The sequence below is a fragment of the Acanthisitta chloris genome, unplaced genomic scaffold (genome assembly GCF_000695815.1).
Source record: "Acanthisitta chloris isolate BGI_N310 unplaced genomic scaffold, ASM69581v1 scaffold12635, whole genome shotgun sequence".
NCBI classification, from domain to species: Eukaryota; Metazoa; Chordata; class Aves; order Passeriformes; family Acanthisittidae; genus Acanthisitta; species Acanthisitta chloris.
In genome coordinates this window covers 3,079-23,089 of record NW_008675422.1, presented here as the reverse complement: position 1 = coordinate 23,089, position 20,011 = coordinate 3,079, and the positions used below count along the sequence as shown (strand labels likewise).

Genomic DNA, 20,011 nt, shown 5'->3' with positions numbered 1-20,011 from the left:
GAGATGGTTTTGGTTGGTGAACAGGATAGTCCTCTTGTGTTTGCTGATTTCTGGCCCATTTTCCAGGAGGAAACATATGGCCCTTTCCTCACAATCTTCCTGCAGTCCTTTTTCCTACTACTGCTGTAAATGCAAGCTGTGTGCTGCTTTCTGGAGGCTTCACCTCTGAACTCAGGCTGCATTGCCACTGAGCAAACAATTAGCAGAGCCCTGAAGTTCTCCCATTTAAGTGGGTACAGCCAGTATCCTCATCAGCCCTCATCCAGGGCTGTCATCAGCAGTTCAGAAGGCTTCTGCTGAATCACTTGACCTTGGTTTTCTTTGATTGTTGTACTAGGACTTTGCTCCTTATATCAGCAGCTTGGGCTTTGGTCGCTGAAAGGGAGAAGAAGCCAGGACAAGTGGGTTTAGTGGTGGGAGATTTTTTTTTTTCCTGAATGTCGACAAAGCTGCTTTCTTCTGTCTTAAGATTAGTCATCTCTGCTTGAATGCCTCTTATGCTTGTAGTAACTCATGATTTATACAGCAGGACAAAGATCACATCACATGAAAAAAATTAGTACAGACAATTCATCTCAAGCTTCCTTAGGATTTTTAAGAAATCAGTCTTTTTTCTGATCATGCTTTGTTACAGTTCATCTAAACAGCAGTTCATTTTGGCACAGGTAGTGTCTGGTTACGTGTGTGCCTGTAAATCCCACATTTCAGCATGTTTTCCTGGAAGCTGTTAGAGAATCTTCCTCTCCCCAGTTCAGCAGTTCGGCAAGGAGGATGACAGGGTTGTCATGACAACCAGTTGCATGCTGTGAGAAAAGATGGTGACAAATGACCAGCTTCTGGCTGTTTATCCCTCCTCGTTGAATAACGTTCCCCAAATTAGACAGACTTGTCTGATTTATAATCACTTGTCCTGGTGCCTTGTCTTTTTGCTGCATTTGTTTCTGAGCTGGCATTCATGCTGCTTGCAGTGATGCTTGGGTGAGACTACCCCATCACTGGTGTGAATTGTGTGAGTAGGTGACACTGTCGATTTGGATGTAGTGCTTGTTAAGGGAGAACAGTTACCTTTGGAATCTTCTTTTTGTTAAACCCAGACTACTTAAACTTGCACATGGAGCCCACGACAGGAAATAAATGGGATAAAAATACACAAGACCTGTGTTCTTTCTATTGTGCCATGGAATGGAGAGTGCTCCTTCAATTTTGTTTGCCTTCACTCATTAATACATCTTCCCCTTCCTTCCAGTGCCTGCCTTGATCTTCAGTGTGCATATGGGGTGGGGGAGGAACATGCTTCCTTTAGGATCAAATCCTGGATCTGCTGAAGTAATTGGCATCCTTTCAATAAGACTGAGTTTCTGTGGCTTTCTTTGCCTTTAGTTTTCCTTTTATTTAGATGCAGAAGACAGAAGGGAAATATTTTTATTTCAAGATTTTGAAACTTCAGAAGAGGGAAACAAAGACTTTCCCCTATCCCTTTTCTTTTTGATAAAACCTTTTTATCCTACTGTCTTCCCAGTTCCTTTCTTGTGCTTCCCCTTGTATGCCCAGAAGGATATAATCTGCAAAATGCATGTGATGTTGTGGGCTAACTCTTCATTATGCTTCATCCTAGCAATGAAGACAGACAGATTTGAAGCTCGTGGTTTCCCTTTGGTGTCCAAACAGTGCAACAGCATGTTGTTGAATCCTTTGCTATCCCATAATTTGCAATTTTTGATATAGGAAGCTTTGGTGCAGATCTCATTACAAACAAGGTGCTTTCCAGTTTGAGTTCCTTCTTTTAAACTGCCCACATTGCTGGAAGGGGAGCAGTGGGAGGGTCAGAGATTCAGAAGTGGATTTATAGATTTGTTATTGGCCAGAAGATTTTTTTAGATTTGGAAGACTCTTAAAGTGTTCCTGTTTGGACCATCATGCTTCCAGCCTGGACACTGAATGCTCCTTTTCAGTTAATTTTTTTTGCTGTGGAACTATGCTTTTGAGATGGTGGTAGACAATCAGAGTCTAGATCAAATCCTGTGTTTGGGCAGTATCCCTTTGCTTCGGAGGATCTTTACAGAAGAAAAATTGTAACAAAACAATCGTAAGAATTGAGATAACTAAGCTAGAAGTACAAAAAAAAGTGAGATGTCTCATCTTTCTCTCAGTACACTTTGGGTATTTCATTACTTAACCTATTTAGATAATGTAGCTCGTGTTTGCAGGTATTGTTGAGCCTGCAGACAAGTGGTCTAACTTGGTCATTCTGCTGTGATGCAGTGAAAGGAGCTCTCCTTAGCTGCAAAGGCTGACTGAAAATCTGGTGCTTCTGCTAACTCCAGCAGAGCTGTGTTTGGATCAGCCAGAAGCTCTGTGTTCCCACCTCCTGCTGCTTCCAAGTAGGCGAAATGAGGTCCCTGTGTGGAAATGGATCCCTCAGAAAGCAAAGCACATGTGTCCTTTGGATGGGGCAATGATACTCCTCAGATTTCCCTGAATTTATTTTCTGTCTTGCAATGACTCTGCCTTGCTGCTGTCTCCCAGTTTTCCATAAATGTGCTTTTAACCTGTGAAATAACCCAGTTAAAATTGTCCTGTGGCATAGGTGCTATTACTGTGCATCCCTGAGGTACAGAACTTTCAGCACTCTGACTCAGTACAGCACTTCTACAGTCTCTGCTTTGAAGTCATGTGTACTGACTGCCAAACTCAAGCCCTTTGGGACTGCATTTCTTCATATTCAGGAGTGCTTTTCTTGTCCATAAATTCATGCCCTAGCCATGCTGGTTGGTGGGATTTGTTTTCACCTGAAGAAGAGCTGTGCATCCAAAATACGTGTCTGTTTTTCCATGTGCAACTCCCAGTTCAATACAAAATTTATTGCATTAGACCTGTTGCTTTACTTAAGAGAATATTCTTCAGGAAGCAAGTTTATTTGGCCTTTAGTGGACCAAGTTCCCTCATGCACAAGGACCTAAGCAGAGAAGCACTGACTCTGGGTTCCATCCCCAGCACTTTGCTTAGTGTCACCACCAAGTTCTCTTTGAAGTGGAGATGACACCTAGTTTTTTGTTAGTCCAAAAGCAGAAAGTTTGTTTCCTATAGTCTATTTTAAGTATTTTTTTGTTCCTATACAGTTCTGTTGCTGGTGCATTTTTCCTTAAGTGTCAATTATTAGCTCTGATTGAACATTTTACTTCAGAGTAGTTCCTTATTAAAAAGAAATAAGTAATTATTATCTCAAAATTTTAACACAACTTGCTGTTAAATTAAAATATATTGTGCTGCACCTTTGCCTTCCTGCTCTTGCACAAAGTGTCTCCAGAGTTCCAGCCATTCTCTTTCCATCTGTGTTTGTCTCTGAATGACTCCCTTTGGTGTCCAGTGAAAGGGATTTATTTCTAGCTGTGCCTGCAGAAGAAAGCCTGAACTAGTTAAAAGCTGCTTCAGCTTCATGGCATTTAGTCTAATTATGAAGTATCCACAAATTACATCAGCAGAGAGTGGTGCCAACAGCAGCTGGAAAGCTGCACTGCCTTTAGATGCAGTGTGCTATTTGTATCTGTTGTGCTGCCACTGCTATGCCCTGTCCTGGGTGAGTGTTGGCCATGCCAATGCATGATGCCTGTGCTGAGCAAACTGTTCATGGCATTACAAAATGATGGAAAAAGAAATGCTCTCCATTTACTGCACAACTTGGTCTGCTCCTAAAGATCCCACTGAATGCTGTAGTTTTTAATTTCTGTTTAATTGAACGGGGGCTAACGAGTGATTCATGATGACATCAGGTTGATTACTTTCCTTTCCCCTGAAACAGTATTAAGTGATGAAAATACTGGTTTTGCCACAGAGCTTGGTCACCAATTACATATGCTCTTTAGTGTATTAGGTTGTTTATTTCTGTCTCCTTTCAATATGATAACACTGTTTCCTAGATGAGCCTCAGATGGTAAATTAATTTTAACTTGACATAAAAGTGTAATTACTAAAATTTCTAATTATTACCCCAAACTTAGTAGCTGAACTACTACTACAGCATGGGATTTATTGCTGCTCTATATCAGGTAATTGGCAGAGGCTGACATTTGGAGAAGGGAGTTACAAGCAGCAATATATTACATTATATGGACTTTTTCCTAACTTATTTAAAATGGAAAATGTGCTCACACAGCTCTCCTAGCCAGAATTGCCAGTTAAATACGACTGTGTTTATGGTGTTGTGGAGGTACATGTCTGTTACTAGTGGTTTCAAAAAAGTGAATTAATAGTTTCGTTTTCTGTAACAGACTTCATTTTTTCTAGTATTTTTGAAGTTTTAACTGCTCTCCTCAGTTATAATGATACCAGGATGATGGCTGTATTTGTGGTTTTTTTTTTATTACAGGCTCCATGTTTCAGCCATTCAGGCAAAAATTCAGACCAACTGTGTATTTATTTATTAGAAAAACTTTATACCCTTTAAAAAAACTTCTGTTGCTTTTCTAAAACCTCAGTGACTTTTTTTTTAGTTGGATCTATCTCCTAATTTCTAAAGAAAAATTGCTAACATAATTTCTCCATTTTTTTTTAAAAGAGAATAACAAGAGGCACTGCCCTCAGCTTGGACCCTCACTTCTGAGGATTTCATTTTTTCATCATTTTCCTATTCTTCTAGAAGCATTCCTATCCTCACTCTGTTGCTGAGTCTCTGAAGGGATGAAGCAGAGGCTGCTTGATGGGGTGAAAAAAGCAGTTTTCTCTTGGGAGTTTTGCAGAGACCAATGCTAAGTAAGCTTAAGTAGTGGGGAAAAGTCTGATTTCCCAAGAGCCTTGTCAGGTCCTGATGTAGGAACGTGATGGAGTCAGGAAAGCCCAGTCAGTGTTTGTGACAGTCAGGGTGTGTGAAATGATTGCTCAGTTCTCTTGTTCTCGTTGTTTTGAACAAGTACTCTTTTATGCTGGAAGTAAACCTAGTGTGGGTTGTTTGGTTGCTGTGGAAGGGTTTTCTGTTTTGATATGACTTTGATTAGCAGAAATACATGCTCAGCTGCCATGCATTGGGAGGGGAAGGTGCTGCAGTGAAGAAGACAGAGTACACCACAACTCCAAATAATACTTTCTGTGCTGTGATTTAAGGTACTGGAAGCTAAACCTTATTAGAAGAGCTAGTTTCTCTGATGGTATTGGATAGCTGCCATATTAGAACAGCTCTTCAGTAAGTAGTGCACTTTCTTCCTCTCTTTAATATGCCAAACCCAGACTGTCATGTTATTTTGACCCTCAATAATTTGGTATTTTATTCCACTGTTCACTTACACAGGAGCTGTACCACACCTGTCCCAGCTGTGCAGACCCATGGAAGAACTATCTATGCCTTTGTGTGATTCCTTTTTTCTTGGTTTTTTTTTTTTCTATTCCCAGCAGATATATGGAGTGATCATTCGTTTCAGACAGACCCAGACTTACCACCTGGCTGGAAAAAAATCAATGATGTAGCTGGGATTTACTACTGGCACATCCCAACAGGAACAACTCAATGGCAGCGACCTGTGTCTGTCCCAACAGATCTCCAGGGCTCACGGAAAGGATCTCTTGGTTCCATTACTCCTTCTCCTACTCCAGAAACTGAGGTAACATACTGTACCTTCTTGTGGGCTGCATACTGGAAAGAAAATTGGAGTCACTTTTTGAACTTGCAGGTTTCATTGTTAGTTGAAGTGGTCCCAGAGTGTAGCTACTTGTTGATAATACATCGTAAGTATTTCTTATGTTCATTTTTTAATGGCTGTGCCTCATGAAATACACTAAAGTTTGGATGTGTAGGATGAAATCAGACATGTCTCATATAGATTAGACAGCCAGTGCCTGATGAAGGTGAAACTAATGCAGTCCTGTTGCATATACCTAAGTGTTGCTGCATTATATGGATACAGGATACATAAAATTTTTGCACATTATGGTGGTGTTTTGGCTGGACTCTTCATTTGCAACTTCTTTCTTCTTGGTTTATTTGGTAGGAGTATCACAAAAAATACATATGAGCCTTCCTTTGATACACTAGTTCCTTCACAGGGTAGTTTCTATTGAATAAACATGAAGTGTTCTCAAGTATAAGTCTCTTTGTACATCCTGCCAAAACAAATTATCTATCCGTGTGTTGCAGTCAGTCTTTAACTAGAAACAGAAAAAAATGCACTCTCTCATCCACACATGCTGAAGGAGCAGTGTGTGATACTGCCTTTTAAAATAATCCTTTCAGGCACAATCCAGGGGATTGATTGGCATCATGTAAGTAGAAAAATAAAATAAATTATCCTAAGGAAGAGTATGCTTCAAAAAACACAATCACAATTTTCATATACTGGGAAGACTAGTGTGGAATCAAATACTAATATAAAATAAAATTGGTTCTAAATTAATTATTTTTCATGCTGACTTTTAGAAAAATACCCACAGCTCTATGAAATCAAGGGGAGTCTTTGGTTTTGTGTTTTGGATTAGACAATCCTTAGGGTTTTTTGGGGGTTATTTTAAATTTTATTTCAGTACAACATTTCCCTTCTTGATTTTGTTAATCTGTGCACCAAATGAACCTAAATGAAAGCTAAGAGGAGTTAAGGACATTCAAGTATGACTATCTTGACTCTAAAACTTTTATCCTCTCTAGGCTTAAATATGTACAGACTTGTTCATTATTTTAGAAGGATTGTTCTCACATGTTCTTAAGTGCAACTTGTAAGGTTTGCGAACTTGACCACAACATTTCAGTTATGGTTTACATCAGTCAAGCTCCCATGGAATGTACTGTGCACCAGGCAGGCTGGAAATGATTTCTGAGAGGATTCCTGGAAAAAGAGCTGCAATTGTTACCATTCCAGTACAAAACAAGAAAAAATCCAGGAATGCTGGATGCAAAGTGCCACACATGTTTCTGGAATTTACATGCAAGGCATAGAACTTTCCCATTATATGTTTCTTGTCTAAAAATGTGGAGAATGGGACTTTTAGCTACTAAGTTATAGATGTTTTCCACAATAACACAGAAATCATCGTGGTTGGTAAACTGCAGAGGAAAAACTCATATTTTCATTTCAAATATTTTTCTACCTCTGTGTTAAAATGTCTTTGCAATTAAAATTTCACAGCTGCTGGAAAAGTATCAAGATGTGCTTTTAACCTTTCACAATTTTGTTTGCTTTAAATGAAGAATAGTTTGTGATTATAAATAATGATCATTAATTCTCAGCATGGAGAATATAAAATACATTAATTATAACAACACAGGTTCCAATACAGTACAGACATATTAAATAAGACATTTGAGAAGTCAGTCTAAAATACTGTGTATGTGAGTACATAGTAGGCTCATCTAGGTTTTGATGTGGCAGTTCTAAGCCAGCAAGGAATTTGTTCAGCGGAGATTTATGCATAGACAGTTCTGTGGCTGCATCAAGACCATATGATGATATGGAAAATAAGCATGTTTCCGAAGTTTGTATTAATATGACATTAATTGGGTTTTTTAATTGTAGGCATAGGGAAAGGCATTTGTCTCTTGAAGGTTTCTGCACATGAATTGGGCTCAGGACTTTGTGCTCTGTCAAATACTGAAGCTGCTACAAAGGGACATAGCTGAAGTTACAATGGGATCTGTTAGGATAAGACTTGCATCTCCTGAAACCACAGATGTTGAGCTTTATTTAAAGGGGATGGGAGGAAGAATCCTTTGTGGTTCAGCTGGCTCTGGGCAGAGCCCCAGTACAGAGCAGTAAGAGCAAAATAAGTTGTTTTGTGGGTTTAAGAGATCAGGGTAGGTAATGAAATAGTTTTGACAGTGTCAGCCATCATGAACCATTGGTTTTTCATCTCTCTGCAATTGGTACATTCCAGCACTGAATCATCTCCAGGTCACTTGCAGGTGATACTTGTTGCAATTCCTGTTCACTGCACTACAACCTATGCCAAGTGTTCCTCCTCTCCCTCTCTGGGAAGGGTTAATATGGGTGTCCATACACAGTCACTCTGACTCTTGATGAAAAATGTGGAATTTCTCCTAGAGTTAGGGGGTCCCAAATGCCTTTTTCCCAGTGCTACTGATGGCAGCATCAGTTGTGGTGGAGAGCTTCCATCTGCAAGTTGGACCATGTACTTACTGCTGGTTGCCTCATTTCTCTTGGAAGCCTGTGCTCCAAGATAATCTGTTTTGGGAGGGCTGGTTTAGCTCATTCCCACATGCTGGAATTTGTATTGCTTTATTCTGAAAAGTTTGGGGGATATAAAGGTTCTAGGCAGATGAAAAAGTGTAATCTGGGATTGAAGACTGGCATGGGCAGCATTTCATATCTGTCCCAATAGACTTCTGAGAGTCCATAAAAATACTTCAATCTAAATTGCATTTGTCTGTGAAGCATCATGTGCTAATAGTGAGATGAGTTTATTTGGGCTCTTTCAGCTTCTGAGTGTGTCAAATAAACATTTAGAACCACTCCCCCCCCTCCCCCCCCCCCAATAATACCTTTTTACCCTTTGTCTTGCTTCCTCCTTTTCAGTTTCCTTCATTTTATTTTATTGTGTCCCTGTCTCTTAAATGATGTAATATACAGAAGCTTTGCTTCATTTGGTGGAATGTGGCTCACAGCTGAGGGCAGTCAACAGATCAACTCAGCCCTTTTTATGTTGTAGCTTACTCTGGATATTTAGCATAAAGGAAAACAGTTATTATTGTTGAACAGAGAATCAAAAAAATGGGTAGGGAGGAATGGTGCTGTAATGCATACAAATGGCAAAAAGTATTTTAAAAAGGAAAAATAATGTGGAAATGCCTTACTTTTACACAGTCTGCAAGGCAATTTTTCTTTCACAAGACAATCAGTAAATTTCAATCCAAAGCAATTATGGGTTAAGTGTTATGCAGAAATCCTGCTGAGTTAACAAAAATGCTAATAAATGCTAAATATGAATAACCTGTAACATCCTTCCCTTCCTCCCCCTCAAAAGCATGAAAATGTATTTCGTTTTTGCATAGCTGTTTAAATTTAGTTAGTTTTAGATGGCTCTTTTCTCTCATGTGTTGCCAAATTACTCCCTTTTAAATCCTTGTCTTTTGTAAGGTTATTTTCCAAATTTTAGAGATCTTGCTGCCTCTTTCCCATTTTCTGTGCAGAGGAAAAGCTGTAGGGTTTCACTTTCAATAAGAGCTTTGTTAAGATCATGGCAGAATTCAGTGATGGTAAGATGTGTTGTCTTATAGCCTCATCCCAGGCCTGCATCACCTCTAGAAGTTCTGGAGGTAACATAACTAGTAGCATCTAGTAATTAAAGAGGTGCTTCGTAGGAGAAACTAACAACTCAATTAATTCAGAGGCATGTTAGGGAAAGGTTACTCCTGGGAGTTGTTTCTCACTATATAGTTCCTTGAGTTGAGGGTATATTGAGAAAACTTTTGAGGTGAGAAGTCCACTCTGCAAATTAATACATTGAGCCACTTCATCTTGGGGCTGAGCTGGGCAATGTGGGAGATATCATCGTAGAGGGGAATTATTTTCAAGATTTCTTGATTTGGTGAAGCTATAAAGAGGTGGCTCTGGGTTTCTGTCCCACCTGGCTTTTGTTCAGGACTGTGGGATTTCTTTCCTGGTGTGGTAGTGAGAGAGGCAACCCCAGCATCATCTGCTCCTCTCAGGCTTTACAGAAAAGGTTGAGCCTCAGGCTGCCATGGAGCTAAATGCACTTCTGCTTGCTTGATTGTACCAGGGAAGGCTTCTGAAAATTTTTGAGAAACTTGAATGGAAAAATAGAGGGTGGGTGCTTTGTTTGGGTTTGGTTCTGGTTTGATTTGTTTTATAAAAGGACTGCTAGATTTTACAAAGCTACTTTTTCAGCAAGAAATCTCTGCACTCCTTACTAATCCTCCTTCCCTTCACTGTCCTTTTCTTGTGCTTTCTCTCTAGAAAAATTTTATTTTTACCTTGTATGTATCTTACCCTTGTATATATCGTTGTGTTTCAGTATGTCTCGTTCCATTAGAGTCTTTTAACAAAAAAGCCAATCAAATGGAAATCCTAATATTTCCCCTTAATTGCTGTGTATCAAAGGCTGTAGCAGCTGTGGCCAACATTCATATTCAGATTCATTTTGCTTGCTTTTAAAATCATAGTTAAAGAGTAATTTCATTGTCTGTTCCTAATTTATATTAACTTTCCTTGTTTCAATCATTTGTTTTGGTAAGTAACTGTTAGAAGCATGTCTTCTCTCCCCTTTCTTCCAAATGCCATGGTAGACTGGACTAAGTAGTTGAAGTTTGAGGTGATCTGTTCCCTAACCCATCCTGTAAATATCAATGCTAACAAGAGTGTCTTGTGTTTTTTTTCTTTTTCTTTTCTTTTCTTTTTTTTTTATCAATGTGCTTCTTCCTGTGTGAATAATTATGTGTCTAGAAACAGCCATGGAGTGATTTTGCTGTACTGAATGGGGGAAAGATTAATAGTGACATTTGGAAGGCAAGTATATTGTCAGATTTTAGAACCTTTAATACTATTACCTTTGTTTTTTTGCATGGCAGTGGCTGTTTTTTTCCCCCCCTTTTATTTTTCCATGAATGTCATTCATAACCTAGGCCAATGTGAATGGGGGTACTGCTAGGGATGTCTAGCTCACAAACATGCTGCCTTTTCTGATCTTTCCACTTGGAATGGATTCAATCTAAACTAGCAGGGCAACTGCCATGATGTAACAAATCAGATGCCTGCACTGAATGAAATGCAGCTTGAGAAATAGATGCATGCCTCTTTTCAACTTCAGCCAGAAATACTATCGCTTCTTTGCAGGGAGGATTTAATTTCCCTTTGAGATAAGACATAACATAGTGGTGTACTTAACACTATTTTAATAGCACTTAAAACTATACTAATAGCACTGCCTCTATCTCTAGGATCTGCATGCAGCCACTGTGAACCCAGACCCGAGTCTGAAAGAGTTTGAAGGAGCAACGTTACGCTATGCCTCTTTGAAGCTCAGGTACAATGACTCCAGAAGTCTCAGCAGAATGACCAGCTCTGGTTTGTGTTGTGCTGTAATATTCATATGGTTTTGAGACTGATTTTGCCTTGTCTTTTTTTTTTTTTTTTGCTGTAACAGAAATGGTCCACAATCTGATGATGATGATTCTTGTAGCATCAACAGTGATCCAGAAGCCAAGGTCTGTAAGAAGATCCGCAGTGGGATAACAATTACAAATTTTGCAATTGTAAAAATAGACTTGCAAGGTGGAGAATGTCTCCTAAGTTTTGAAATCAGCTGTACCCCTCCTTTTGGCACAATGTGGATTGACCAAGCGAGACTAATTCCAGCAAGAAATTTGCAGATTTAAAGCTTTATGCAGTTTGGTCAGGAAAGTGTGACTTATTTTAAAATCACACAAGCCAGGAAATTGAATTTTAGAGCTCAAGATTCTACTGTCCAATTGTAATAATTGTCCTCTTGCACAACTAAGCGAGGTTTCTGTGCTGAGTGAGAAAGGACTCTGTTGTTTGTCATGGCTGGGTAGCTTCCTGGGGCATTCAGTGACTGAATTTGCTCTTTATTTCAAACTTTGTCCCTTTTTAAAGTACTCTTCCTTTTTTTGATGTGGCTGCTTCAACTTGCAGCTAGTAACAAGGAAGTTACATTTTAGAATGAGAAATCTGTATTTTAGAACAGAGAATGCAACCTCATTTAGAATGCAATTCATAGAGAAAAATTAGACCATTGTGTGACCAAGCACCAGAATTAAATCAGAGCCTTTACTGTTGTAATCGAAGGGTTTAGAGGAGAAAGAAGCAGCAGCAGGTTTTGAATGCTTGTGTATGTATCTTCAGATTTGTCTTGTTGATAGTTTTTCCTTGTGCTTCTATCCATTTTAAAGGATATATGTGAATCTCAATAATTTGAAATCCAGGTAATTTAATTGTTTTGGCTGTGCCATACACCTGCAGTGACTGACAGGATCAGAAGGCAGGATGTAACAGAGTTAGTAATTATCATAGCATTAATGATATATTTTAAGAGAGAAAACAGACTGATCAGGGTGCTTCATTTTCTTTGTCATCTAGATTATTTGGCTTGCAGTGTTTAAATCAGATAAAACAAATGTGCTTTACTCATTACAATGACAAGCACAGGAAATGGAGTTCAAGGAGTGATGAACATTAGGTACCAATCCTCAGAACCATAGAGTGGTTTGTTTCACAATAACCTTTACAGTATGGAAAACATTATAGGGATGTGGATTTGTTATGCAGGGGCAGTAGTGCCCATGTGTGCAGTCCTGCAGGAGAAGCTCAGCAGAGCTGATGATGCTTTGCAGCAGGAGAGGCTGAGGACAGAGCTGTTCAGTGCATCTGCCTCTGCCCTTAGGGCAGGACAAGCACCTGCTGCAAGGCCATACCTCACAGGGATGGGAAGTGGTCCAGAAACAGCAGGGAAAATCTTTACCTGCAGAAAATGCTCTGGGATCTCTAATTCTCACAGGAATGGGAAAGGGATGGGTTAGGTGAATGCCTTGCTGGTCCATTTTGCCCCAAATATTGTGAGACTGAATGAAATCTGATAGGATTTGAAAGTGATGACCTAGACTTGGAAAAAAACATATTATTTTAGCCCTTTAGGCTCTCCTCTGCCATACTATGTACCTTAACTATCTGATTGAAGCTTGCTTTTGCATGGCAGCAAGCACAGGTAATTTTTCTTCATTTCAGCATAACAGAAGGAAGTTTTTTTTCTACTGGAAGAATTTGTGAAAATGAACCTTGTTAGAGGTTCACCTGTTTAAACCTATTCATGGCACTGGCCAGTACAATTGAAAAAATTAAGATGTTCCCTGGCACTGAGTGATGCTGTGTTTCAGCAAAGGGAGCCATGCCACCTTGTGGAAAGCTGTAGAAGTTGTCTCCTGGAGTATCAACTTCTGCAAATATTCTAACATTACAGAAATACCAGTTTTAGGGAAAGCATGTCATGTAATTCATGTAATTCCTGTTTAAAAAAAAAAAATGATTTATGTAGCAACACAGTTGAGCATTCAAAACTGTCAATAAAGAACAAATGTTTCTCTATACATCATATGCTTAAGATGCAGTTCATAGCTCCATATCCTTGGCATCTCAGTCAGGTTGTCTGCACAAGGTCATAAAGGAGAAACAGAAAGAGGAGAATTATTACATCCAGCTTCTTGATGTCAGTAATTTATTTTGGTAGGAATTTCTTGGAGATGGCTCATTGCACTTGACAAGGATCTTAATTTTGCATGTGAAACATGCACAACTAGAAATGAGTTTTGAACTGGTACTTCCCAGGAGACAGATCATAACCTGCCTGGTTAATTTATAGAGCAACCTGTGTCTTCCTAATTGAGCTTCAAGGAAGATAAAAAAAGATGCTTTTAGCCATCCCAGACTGTAAATTTCACTGAGTTGTCTTTTTTTTTTTCATTGTTGCAAAATATGATGGGCATGTGTAGAAGCATAGGAAGGTGCTAAATTTTTTTCTCATGGTTGTGTATAGAAACTGAACCTCCTGGGAAACTTGTCACTGTCCCTAGGAATGGGATGAAAAATGGAAAGTCAACTCATTGTCTCTAAAACCTTTTTAGAATTGGCCTGACATTTGAGCATGCCTTTATTCTCTTTGTGTCAAGCATGAGTTTTTAAATTCCCTGTCCATATTAGCCTGTTCAGCAAAGCTTTGCTTTTCCAGCCTCACTGTTTTAGAGACGTTTCAGTTATATAGCAATGTCTAAGAATGGGGAGAATGTATTTACACCTATGGAAGTACTAGGCATTTGCTCCAAAAGTCTGTTTTGAAAAGTTCTGGTTTTCATCTCAACCACTTGAATAGTACCATGGTCAGGAGTGGAAAGGTGCTCTTAAAATTGTAGCTTCTCTACCAAGAACTGCTGGCCATGTTTTGAGAAACCATCACTATACTCCCCACTTGAGTCCAACCATTTCACCTCCAAAAGAATGGCCTGTTGATTGTGAACTGCCTCCTGAATGTCTCTTCATCATCTTGCTGCTACAAAATGAACTGACAGATATTTTTGTATTTCTCTTCAATTATTTACATTAGCTTGCCAGTTTAGGGTAGCTCAGGGAAATGGCTTGTTCTAGTTTGCAGTGTTACAGCGTTAACCACTTCGTTGCGTAGATTTTTTAATGGAAAAAGTGCAGAGTCTGCATTTCTCTGTGTGTATATAAATATATAGATTTATGTAGGTTATATACTACACACACATTTTGAAAACAGCGTGATAGAAACTTGGTGAGTTATTTGTCTATTGCAGACTTGCTGAAAGGTACATTTATGGAGGAAGTTAATTTAAAAATCAATTAAAATGGACCATTGTGTCCATTACAGAGTGATATTTAGATAGCTCTAGCCAACATCTATATTTATTTTGTTATTAGTCCCAGCTCTAAATTTAACTTTCAAAAGTGAGAAGTCTTCCATGTCAAAATTCCTGCATTTCATCAAAATAAAAAGGGAGGGAGAGATAATATTTATCTCTTCAGAGGTTTAAAAACATGAGACATTATAATGCCATGTTGCTCCTACATGGGTTTGCATTGTTCCATATGCTTGAAGATGGCAACTCCATGGTGCTGCAGTGTGACAGTGACTCCTCAAATGTGTCAGGCCCACCAGGGATCAGGATTTCTGGACTTGGGCTTCATGCTTATTTGAGTCTTTTTTTTGAAGAGTGGAATCCATCAACAAGTGATTTCACTTCATTGACTTTGGATCCTGTTGTAAACATAATTCCTGCAGAAAAGAAATTACTAGTAATAATGTTGCTTCTAAAAAGGCATGAAATTCTGACTTCAGTGAGGATGGAAGGTTTTTTTCCATTGCTTCAGTAAGGTCAAGAGTTCACTTAAAGGCTGGGAGCTTTTTAGTGGTTTTTTTTTTTGTTGGTTTTTTTTGTTTTTGTTTTTGTTTTTTAAAAAATGTGGATGTCATGCATATTCCATTTAAAATTATGCCCAACAGTACTAAATAAAGTGCTGCTGGCTGCATTAGAACCACTTAGATCTATCAGCATCAGGAAAATACAGCATTTAAGGTTATAGTTAACAAGTGCAGAGCATTAGTTTTAAAGCAATGAATGCACATGTTCTTTTATGCCCTGTAAACTCCTGCAGGGCTTGTCTTTACTGACAAAGCATGTGTGTGTTTGTTGGGGTCATTTTGTGTTGCAGAATAGTGAAATCTGCTTGAGTTATCTTAATAGTTCAGTTATTCTGCAAGAAAAATCCTGATTTGAGCATCCTTTATTAGTCCCTGGTGAAAAATGTGACTGCCTTTTTATGAAGGAAGAATGTTTATTGTTTCACTGTATCAAAATGAACCCCAAAACACCTTTAGCTCAAAGGAAAGTCCATAAACCCATCTTTTTAGGATGTGAAATCAAGGTGTCTGCAGAAGCATCTAAAATCAAAGCCTGTTCTTTACTGAGAAGACTGGAGAAAAGAATAAGGTGATTTAATTTCTTCTTCAGCTACAGGGGGTATTAGTAGAGAATTGTAATGTCCATTCTACTTTTTGCCCAAATGACTAGATTTTTGCTTGATTCAGAAATATAATAATAAGTAAAAAATTGAGTTTCAAAAAATATTGAACCAGCACAATAATCCTGCAATGTTTTTTTGCCTTCATATAGCAGGTTTGACCTCTGGCTGTAAACCAGTGGGAACCACTGAGATAGAAGTAGTAAGCTCAAAGCAAGAGAGGGACTTTTGTCATCCTACACATTGGAGTGTGCAGGACTGGAAAAAATGAGACTGTAGAGCACTGGAGAATGAGTAAGGAACTGTGAGAGCAGAAAATTCAATATTGACCTCCTCCAGAGAAGTAAATTTTTAGGTTATTTTACAGTATTTGTAAAGCTCTCATTTTTAATTCTACAGAAGTTTAGTTTACAATCATCTGCTTGAAATGGCAATTATTAGTGGATTTCTGAACTTTGTTGTGACCTGAATATCTGTGTGCTTATTTTTGTATTGAGTGCACATCTTCAGCAATTCAAGTAATACAAGATAAACTGCAACAGAAAGCTGGAAATGTTGAAAAATCTTAATAGTATCTGTTCCATTCTGCATTTTGATTTTTTTTTTGGTAACTAAGAACTTTTCTGTGACGAGAAAGCTGGAAATGTTGAAAAATCTTACTAGTATCTGTTCCATTCTGCATTTTGGGGTTTTTTTGTAACTAAGAACTTTTCTGTTACAACTGTCAGTATTTTTCCAAGAAAATGGATGCACTGCAGTCGATTCATGTCAATTAAATCAAAGTGTTTGCGTGTTCATTAATTGCATAAGAACTCTTTATTCTTTTGTTACTCAGTCTAGCTTTGATCTTCAATATTTTCATCTGGAATCAGTGTAGTCTTTCTTGATGTGTAGCAGGCAAATATTCTGGAACATCTTTCTTCCTTGGAATAGAGTGGCTATATGTTAGATACTTGATCTTCCAAAGCATAAAATAATATGATGGGGTTTTTTTATTTTCAAACTGTCGAAGAAAATGTAAGTGAAATTTTGAAGATTATATTGACTGCATAATAAATGGTTAATTATGTGACCTACATGCTGTGTCCCAGGCATGAACCTGCTCAGTGGTCTGTGATAAAAGGCCTTATTAAATACTGCAATGACTTATATGATTTCCCATTCTATGACTCTATATTTATTCTTGTGTTCAGAAAACAAATATCACATTGCAGGTGTGGTTGAGATCTGAAGAGTAATGAGGAAGCAGTATGCTTATTGTATGTATTTAGTTCTTCCTCTCTTACAATTTAGAGAATGTTTCTCTCTGCTAGTATTCTGCTCTTCAATTTAATATTTAAATACTTGTAAAAAAACTCTATCTTCTGGTACAGTTAAAAAAAAAAAATTGGTGTTTTTAAAGCTTGCAAAGATAAATATTTAATACCCTAGTGGGTATAGCAGCACTTTCAGGAAGATTCATGAGCATCTGATGTGCCAAAGCCAATTCTGCAATCTTAAGATTAAACGACCTTAATAATTGCTAAAAAAATGGATATTTTCAGTATCTTGTGTAGCCCTGAAGTGAAGAGCACCCCTGGGTGGTGACTCCTCCGTTGTCTCCTCTTTCACCTTCTCCTTTGTGTCCCTTTAGAACTGAAAGTCAGCACTTTTGTGGCATTCCAGCAGAGCTGGGTCAGGAAGCAGCAGTGTGGGAGAATTTGCATGTTGAGTCCCTTGCTTGCAAAGAAAAAAAAAAATCCACAAAAAAATCTGGAGGCATGAAAGGTTTTAATTTTTCACTCACTCTCTCTAAAGGGTTTGCACAGTTTGCAGTGTGTTTGCTGTCTGATGTCTCAGATGAGATGCATCATTTAGTGACGTGTTGGAGTAGGTACCAAAGGTACAGGAGACAGGCTCGTGGGCTGGGTTTCCTCCTTGGTGAAGTGAGGCTGGATTTGTGCCATTGTGCAAGCTGAAAGAAGGCTGAAGGATGAGAGAAGTTCTAAAGAAAAGGAGGGAAAAAGTCATTAATCATTTTACCCACTGGTGAATTTTATTCCTCCCTTAGTTTGCCAGAGTCGATGTATTATGCATATTTAAAATGCCACAGTGTTTTGGGGTAGGTTTTTTTTGAGGACAGTGGTTCCCACATGGCACACCAGTGATGATGTGTGAGCTTGACTTCACAGCAGTTTTTAGAAGGTGGCAAATGAATATTCAGTGTCAGCTTTTGAACTCTGATTTATTTACTGCATCTCAAGAAGAAGGATTAATTGGTTAACTCCACTCTGGACCTGCTGAGATGGTGCCATTCAACTTCTCCCATTTTGTTTTGTTTGCAAAAGTCATGTTGCCTTGGCTTGTTTTGCCAACTGAGTGTTCTGGTTGGCTAAACATCTTTCTGCTAAAAAACCCTGTATAATTAAAATATTCTATTTACAGGTCATTTTAAATTTCTTATAGAAGTCTGCTTTCTTCTTATGATAGCTTATCTTTTTGTTAGTCCTTTGAATTTGTTATTTTTTGCTACTTTAGTTAAACTTATTGTGGATAGCTGTAATCCAGAAAAAAAAAGTAATTTTCTGCTTAAAAACCAGACAGTGTGTGAGTACATCACAAGAGGCACACTCACATAGTATTTTCTCTTTTCAATTAGAGCCCTAGATCACAGCTAAAGTTTCAACTCTATCTATAGTAGTGCTTTTTCCATTATTTATCTGTTTGTGTGTGTTCTACTGTTTACTGCACCCTTGGTTCATCCTTTATATTAACAAAAGTATTTTATTGAGAAGTGTTACTGTTATGTCCACAGTTACCTCATGCAAGTCATGCATTCCTTGTTCCTTTCACCTCCCATGCACAAACTTAATTTTCATTTGCTTATCTTTGAGCATAAGCCCATCTACAAAAGCTTAATTCTGTTCCCCTTCTAGCTGTAGATATTTAACCTTAACTGTCTAGTTTGTGTTACATGATAGGTATTTTCTGTTTTCTTCTTAGTGCTTTGCTGTGCGATCTCTGGGCTGGGTGGAAATGGCAGAAGAAGATCTGGCTCCTGGGAAAAGCAGTGTTGCTGTGAACAATTGCATCAGACAACTCTCCTACTGTAAAAATGACATCAGAGACACTGTTGGCATTTGGGGAGAGGTAAGAATGGGGTGCAGTCTTCCTCCTCTTGGAGCATCCCTCTCATACCATGAAACATCTTGAAGGATTGTAAAATTTAAAAAGGAAAATGCTACTCATCACACATTTGTGTTGCTATTTTGCCATGCATCATGTTTCTGTACATTGCAATATTACTTACATGAAAAATATATGTTCTTGCCATTGACCTATATACCACAGCCTGTAACACTCCCTGAAAGACTGCTGGGATTGAGCCTCTCTTTCCTTTAGTCATTTTCCCTGCATGACTCTTCTTCTTCCTCATCTCAGACCATCAGATCTCAGCAGTTCTTCAGCAGTCTGAGACTTTAAAGCCTATGTTCAAGCTCCCAGTCTGTCTGAATTATTTCTTCTTGCTCTGTGCAGTGTTTTCATCTCTAAAATAGCTTTTGTATAATAAGGCAACAAAATTTAGCAAAATATATTGCTTCTAGCTGTGGACAAGCTATCCCTTGAGCATTGCAAGTATAATTTCCTGTGACTTATGTTGCTTATCTGCCCATTTTCCAATTTTTTCCAGCTAATTTGGATTCAGTTTCATTACTCTAATCCTAGTGTATTTTGCACAATGAACAGATTTTACCTTCTTGTAATAATTTCCTTCTGGAACAAATATATAAGTAGAAAATGGGTCCAAAAAGCAATCTTGGTAACATTGTTCACACAATCTGTTTACTGCTTCTGACCTCCAAGCAAATTTCTCTCCCTTTTTCTTTGGGATTACTCTGTTTCTATTTGATTTCTTTTTTCAGCCAGGTCTGTCTGGTGTCATCCTGGCTTTTGTGCTGTATTTCCCATGGGATTTTTTTCTATATGCCACTTGCAGCTCAATTCTGCTGGATTGCCCCATTTTTGTGCATGACTATCACAGCTACATCTGGTTTTGCTTCTCTTAGGAGCAGCCTGTATATCCAGCCTCACATCTCAGCCACAGCTGGACTTTTTTGATCAGATAAAATGCTTTTCTGTTGGCATTGCACATACCAGGTGTCCCCTACCTCTCCTGCATTCCTCTTTGCAGTGGTGCTGCTAGCACTGTGTCACAGCTCCCCTTTGAATCCCTGTTAGGAGAGTGAGACTTGAGCCACTGTAAGCAAGCAGGAAGAGGGTTTCTGTGTCACTGAGGTGAAGAAAATTGTTATTCTTGAAACATTTGTCAGTAGGGAGTCAGACCCTTTCCATTCTTTCTGTTCACAATAGGGAGGAAACAAATTATATTTAGCTGATAACTTCCACCTTCTTCTGATTGGCAGGAACTTGTCTTACCTCTCTCTGCAATAGGTTCAGGATCATTTCTGTGGATCTCATGGTCTGCAGAGTATGTGTACAGCTCCTGCATGTGATAGAAGAGGCCCCAG

The 20,011-nt window shown here is 38.5% G+C and overlaps 1 protein-coding gene across 1 annotated transcript in view; it reads left to right on the top strand.

Annotated features, from left to right (window-relative positions):
- The window catches only part of LOC103803209 (amyloid beta A4 precursor protein-binding family B member 2), a gene marked incomplete at its 3' end in the record, with an annotated part of 33,984 nt that overhangs the window by 13,119 nt on the left and 854 nt on the right, over nucleotides 1–20,011 (top strand). The window contains exons 3-7 of the mRNA XM_009075753.1: nucleotides 5,383–5,591; nucleotides 10,398–10,460; nucleotides 10,892–10,977; nucleotides 11,098–11,158; nucleotides 18,486–18,632. Coding sequence (XP_009074001.1) covers nucleotides 5,383–5,591; nucleotides 10,398–10,460; nucleotides 10,892–10,977; nucleotides 11,098–11,158; nucleotides 18,486–18,632 — 566 coding nt within the window. The remainder of the gene's footprint in view (nucleotides 1–5,382; nucleotides 5,592–10,397; nucleotides 10,461–10,891; nucleotides 10,978–11,097; nucleotides 11,159–18,485; nucleotides 18,633–20,011) is intronic.